At 48.9% G+C, this 6,334-nt stretch overlaps 1 protein-coding gene across 1 annotated transcript; it reads left to right on the forward strand.

Moving 5' to 3' along the window:
* Nucleotides 1-1,537: 1,537 nt before the first annotated feature.
* Nucleotides 1,538-2,470, forward strand: LOC144273544 (olfactory receptor 9S13-like). Its single transcript, XM_077832182.1, has one exon. It carries the CDS (start codon nt 1,538-1,540, stop codon nt 2,468-2,470), a length of 933 nt encoding a protein of 310 aa, XP_077688308.1.
* The last annotated feature ends 3,864 nt before the right edge of the window (nt 2,471-6,334 follow it).

The raw sequence follows: 6,334 nt of genomic DNA on the forward strand, positions 1-6,334 counted from the left end.
CCAATGTGATATATGCCATCATGTGCAAGCAATGCCCCTCTGCCATGTACATTGGCCAAACCAGACAATCTCTACGCAAAAGAATAAATGGACACAAATCTGACATCAGGAATCATAAAATTCAAAAACCGGTAGGAGAACACTTCAACCACTCTGGCCACTCAGTAAAAGATTTAAGGGTGGCAATTTTGCAACAGAAAAGCTTAAAAAATAGACTCCAATGAGAAACTGCTGAGCTTGAATTTATATGCAAACTAGATACCATTAACTTGGGTTTGAATAGAGACTGGGAGTGGCTCGGTCATTGCACATATTGAATCTATTTCCTTAAGTTAAGTATCCTCACACCTTCTTGTCAACTGTCTAAATGGGCCATCTTGATTATCACTACAAAAGGTTTTTTTTCCTCCTCCTGATAATAGCTCATCTTAACTAATTAGCCTCTCACAGTTTGTATGGTAACTTCCAATTTATCTGTATGTATATATACATCTTCTTACTATCTGTTCCATTCTATGCATCCAATGAAGTGAGCTGTAGCCCACAAAAGCTTATGGCTCTAATAAATTTGTTAGTCTCTTTTTAGAAAAAGCTGCTGCAGCTCCTCCATCTGATCGTCAATCCTGCTTCATACCTCTGGAGGAACTTTGCGACACTGAAGCTTTGAACCAAGGACGGAAAGACCCCTCCCAGCTGTGGATGTGCTCCAGAGACTTGATTTGAACCTGCAGTTTATTCTATCACTGTTGCAAGCCTGAACCAAGAACTTTGCCGTTACTGAATATAATTGATTCCATTTAACCAATTCTTGTTCTCGTCTATATCTTTTCCTTTTATGAATAAACCTTTAGATTTTAGATTCTAAAGGATTGGCAACAGAGTAATTTGTGGGTAAGATCTGCTTTGTATATTGTCCTGGGTCTGGGGCTTTTTCCTTTGGGACCAAGAGAACCTTTTTTCTTTTACTGGGGTATTGGTTTTCATAACCATTCATCCCCATAACAAGTGGCACTGGTGGAGATATTGGGAAACTGGAGTGTCTAAGGGAATTGCTTGTGTGACTTGTGGTTAGCCAGTGGGGTGAGACCAAAGTCTGCTCTGTTTGGTTGTTTTGGTTTGCCTTAGAGGTGGGAAAAACCCAGCCTTGGGCTGTAACTGTCCTGCTTTAAGCAGTTGGTCCTGAATTGCACTCTCAGTTTGGTCCCGCCAGAACCAGCATTGTTACAAGGTCTACATTTTTATTACAATTTTCCTGGCTTGTTAAAGTTCTCTCATTCATTCTCAACCTTCTTTCAACTTTCAGGACCAGTCTGTTTCCAACATGATAAACTACACATGTTGATGTTTGCTTATAATGAAGAAGAATGATACCTGTTGCAAGCAAGCGTGATTCTTATGTATTGTCTTCTCTGTCCCATGTCCAGAGTTGTGATGGATCATTCCACGGCATGTGTTCACTGACACGTATACCAATGTGGTGATTGGAGCTCATTGAGGGAACAACTGTCTCTTCTTTCCTCCATATACAAAAAGAACCATGGAAAACCACACCACAGTGGCTGAGTTCATCCTTGTAGGGTTCGGAGGCCATCCCGAACTGCAAGTCTTCCTCTCTGTCCTCTTCTTGGTTCTGTACACTGTCACCCTGCTGGGGAATGTCAGCATGATCACCATCATCAGTTCTGACTCCAGGCTCCACACCCCCATGTACTTCTTCCTGAAGAACCTGTCCTTCCTGGACCTCTGCTACTCCTCCGTCATTGCCCCTAAAGCCCTACTGTGCTTCTCAACGGGGCACAGAGCCATCTCCTACAATAGCTGTGCTGCCCAAATGTTCTTCTTCTCTCTCTTTGGGACCACTGAGGCATTCTTTCTAGCCGTGATGGCTTATGACCGCTTCGTCGCCATCTGTAAGCCGCTGCGCTATCCAATCACAATGTCCAAGAGGGCTTGTATTTTCCTGGTGGCGGGCTCCTATCTCTCAGGCTGCCTCAACTGCAGCATCCAGACAGGCTTTACATTCACCTTGTCCTTCTGCGGGCTGGGGAAAATTGACCACTTCTTCTGCGACGTCCCCGCAGTGATGCAAGCCTCCTGCTCTGACACCTTTGCCAGTGAAATGGCAATGCTGGTCGTGTGTGGGTTCATCATAGTGAGCACTGGCCTGGTCGTCCTTATCTCCTATGGCTACATCATTACCACTGTCATGCGGATACCCTCCGCCGAGGGAAGACGCAGAGCCTTCTCCACCTGCACTTCCCACCTGGTGGCTGTGAGCTTGTTCTTTGGGACAGTCTTCTTTATGTATGCCCAGCCTGGGGCCATAACCTCCCCAGGTCAAAGTAAAGTGGTCTCTGTGTTCTACACCATTGTCATCCCCATGCTGAACCCTTTGATCTACAGCCTGAGGAACAAGGAGGTGAAAGAGGCCCTGAGAAGACAACTAAAAAAGAAAAGCTTTTTCCACTGAGTTCCCTGAAGTAGCAAGGCTATTGAAGAGTGGATAGGTATTTGGGACGGATGACAATGGGTGCCAAAGACAGCGGAATTCTAACAAGGCTCTTCCATGGAACAATGGTCTCAGCTGGTGAATATTATGGGGAAAGGCAGGGACTTTCAATTGCCTAAGGAAATTAGGCACCTTACTGAATATCTAACTCCCTTTGACTCCCTTGAAAATCCCAGACGAAATGTAAGGGTGATGAATCGGAGGCTAAGTCTATACCCCTTGGAAGGGGAACTCTCTCTAACATGGGGGTGGATGGTTTTGTGGTAAAGATGTTGGACTGTGACTTGGTAAATCTGGGATCTATTTCTAGCTCCCCATGTGAACATGGGCAGGCTGCTTAAGCTGAGATGCTAACAGATTTGAGCACCCAACTCTCATTAACTTTAATAGGATTTTAGTGTCCAAAGTGCTTAGGCAGCTTTGAAAATCTCAACCTTAATCCCACTGTTTCTCAGGTCCTCATCTGTAAAATGTGGATATTGATACTTCGTTTCTCTGGCTCTATCTGTTTACATGCTGACTTTTTTGGGAGCACAGACTTTTTCTGATCATGTATTGTGCAGCATCTGGTAAAATGGGACCCTGAATGTAAGTGGAATCTATAGTCATTGCTAATACGATAACTTTGAACCCTGGAGATGCATTGGCAGGGACAGCTGACAGCCACCCCTATGTGAAGAAGACCAGCCTCTTGATTCTACTTTGCATGGTTGCTTACCCTTTCCTCTGAACATTGTCAAACTGTATGTACTCCTTTCAGTGGATGCTAATGTAAAAGTCTCAGAGAAATAAACTATGGGACTTAGGCTCCCAAGTCACTTAGGGACATATTTTCAAAGGTAGTTTTGGCACCTAAAGAGGCAGATAGGCACCTGGAGGGACTTTAGTAAGCACCTAAACAGAATTGTATCAAATCAAATGGGACAGAATAGATTATGATGCTTAAGGGAAAAGATCCACAAAATGTCTCTCATTAAGAGGCCCAGTTCAGCTCCACGCGAAGCTGATAGTCATTCCATTGACTTCAGTCAAAACCCCAGATACCCCAGCTGGTGTCAGTTGGAAAAGATCCATTGAGCTCAACTCACTGAAACCCCAGTTGATGTGAAGCAGTCGTAGCTCCACTGTAGTCAATGAAGCCAGATACCTAGCTGGTGTAAATCATCCCCTTTGCCATCAGTGGGCCAGATATGAAGCTAGTGTAGATCATCACACCTCCACTGAGTCACTGACTTCAGTGGACCTCTGCTGGTTTCCACCAGCCGGACACCTTGTGTGAGAGTGAGGACCTGATCCCATGTCCTTTGAAGTCAATGGAAGGACTCCCATTGATTTCAATGGCCTTTGGATCAGGCCATGAGATCAGAATCTGTCCCACTATCTCTTGGCTCAGAGAGTAGAGCATGGAGTTGGCACATGTGAGGACAATAGCCAGTGTCAACATCTGGTCAGCAATATGTTCTCCTTCCCATTGGAATCAGCAGTAGAACTCCCATTGATTTCAGTGGCACCATGATTGTGCCCAGTGAGCAAACTGATTAGCAAATGTAAAGTCACATGCTCGTAATCCCCCTCCATAAAGTAAAAGACCAATTGTTATCCCCTTAACATTATACCCCTGAACAATATCTTAGTTTCATTGTTTAGCAGTTACTGACTTTCACAATCGTGCTGATGAAAATGGATATGCAGCATGCAGAGGGATTTTCAATGGCACCACGGGCCACATTCACAAAGGAATTTAGGCTTTGCACAGCTCAGTGTCATCGCAGCTCAGTTTTAAGTGCCTAGAAAATTACTGGGATTCACAAAGCCTGAGTTAGGTGCCCAGGCTCCCTGTGCAAGGAGCAGAGAGAGCTAGGTGCCTTAGAATGGCACTGACAAAAGTCAGCATGCTAGGTGGGTCCCAGCCAATGGGAGATGCTGATGCTCAGGGGTTCGCTGCCTAAATCCGGAATTGAGGGAGCCCCATATCTGAGTATTCCATAACCCAGGGGTAAGGGCACTCACCTGAGAGGTGGCAGATCCCTGTTCAAATCACTTCTCCCCTTCTGAGCACATTTACCACGTGGGGACCTTCAGGCGAGTTAGGCCCGAATTCCCTTGGTCCGTGCATCACTCTGAGGCTTACGTGTCCAGACATCTAGAGGGAAGCAGTAGTGCATTGGCCACATGAGTGCTGACTCCGTGGACGCACCAGGGCTCAAGCACCCATGGAAAAAAATAGGGAGTGCTCAGCACCCACCGGCCACAGTGCTTCCGGGCCCCAGGGCTGGCCTCCGATCAGCTGTTCAGCAGGCCCTGGGGTGGCCAGAGGAGCAGTGAGTGGCTGGCGGGAGGCGCTCGGGGGAGGCAGAGAGTCATGAGCAGCAGGCTCACAGGCCGCGGGTGGGGAGTCTCGAGGAAGAGGGCAGAGTAGGGGCAGGAAGAGTCAGAGTGAAGGCAGGGCCTTGGGGGGAAGAGGCGGAGCAGGGCCTCGGGCAGAGCAGCAGTGGAGTACCCACTGGGGGGAAGAAAAGGCCAGTGCCTGTGTCATGCCTAAAAGCAGAAACATAGGCGCCCAGGGAGCTTTTACTGCAAAAACTTAGGTGCCAAGTTAGTTTAGGTAGCTACTGGATTCCAGTCCTGGGTTTACAATGGCTTCAGTTGCTCCACGGAGCCAGGCCCATGCTCAGAAGGGGCCCCGGCCTGCTCCGCTTGCACTGCGCCCTGAGACCCCACTGGCTCCCCCCGCCCACTCGCTCCTCTTGGCCTGCCCCCCGCTGCCTCCTCAGCCCTACCCCCTGCTCCTCTCTGCCCCCTGGCCGCACCCCAGTGCACCTCCCGCTCTGGGCAGTCTCTGCTTCCCACCACCTGTGGGGCCCTGCCTGTCTCCCCGGAGCTGAACCGCCTGGGACTGGTGCAGCCTGGCCTGTATCAGCCCAGGGGTGGGGGAATGGGACAGTGCAGGGAGCTTGTGGGGGCAGTGCTGGGCTGTGAGGGGGTAGGGAAGATGTGTATGTTGGGGCACTGGGAACTGGGGGTTCTGTGTTGGGTGCTGGGCAGTTGTGGTGAGGTTTTGGGCAGGGGGGCGCTGGGCAGGGATGGTGTTGTGCAGGGCGCTGTGCATTTGTGGAGAGGTTTGGGGTGGGTGCTGAGCACAGTGGATCTGGGGGGGCTCTAGACATAGGGAGTCAGGAGGATGTTGGGTGGGGGGGCTTTGTGGCGTGGCATGGGCCCACTCCCCGAGGGGAAGGGGCATGCTGGCAGCACAAGGCCAGGTGGGCCACTGTGTGTCTGGCAACTGCTGGTTTGTAAATAGTGCCCTTGCCCTGGGCTGGGCAGAGCTGGGCTGCCCCTGCCATGCCATGACTCATTGCCCCTGGCTGGCCCCACACTCTGGGGACTGACCTCCCCAGGCCATGCTCCATTGCTCCCATGGGGAACCACAAAAAAGTTTGGCACTGGGCCCACAAAAGCTTCATCCAGCCCTGCTGGGTTTGGTAGCAGCTGAGCAGGAATTTTGTGAATCCCAGCGGGTGGGATTTAGGCCCTAAATTGGCAGTTGGATGCCAAAGTCCCTTTGTGCATCTATTCCATAGGCACCTAACACTGAATGATTACAATGGGTGTTAGGTGCCAAGATACTGTTGAGAATCCCACTAGGTGTCAGAATAAATCTGGCTCAAGAAGACTATTCAAATGCGTAAGGGCCAGATTTTCAATATATTCAAGTGCCTAACTCCCACTGGAATTTAAAATAACTTTAAAATCTGTCCCTGTGTTAAAAGAAAGAAAGTTTCAGCTTTTCCACACAACAATGTAGAGAGGCTGTCATTTACACAT

This window comes from Eretmochelys imbricata, chromosome 13 (assembly GCF_965152235.1).
Source record: "Eretmochelys imbricata isolate rEreImb1 chromosome 13, rEreImb1.hap1, whole genome shotgun sequence".
NCBI lineage: Eukaryota > Metazoa > Chordata > Testudines > Cheloniidae > Eretmochelys > Eretmochelys imbricata.

Coding starts and splice junctions, on each gene's coding strand:
- LOC144273544 (XM_077832182.1), top strand. CDS start 1,538: ATGGAAAACCACACCACAGTGGCTGAGTTCATCCTTGTAGGGTTCGGA.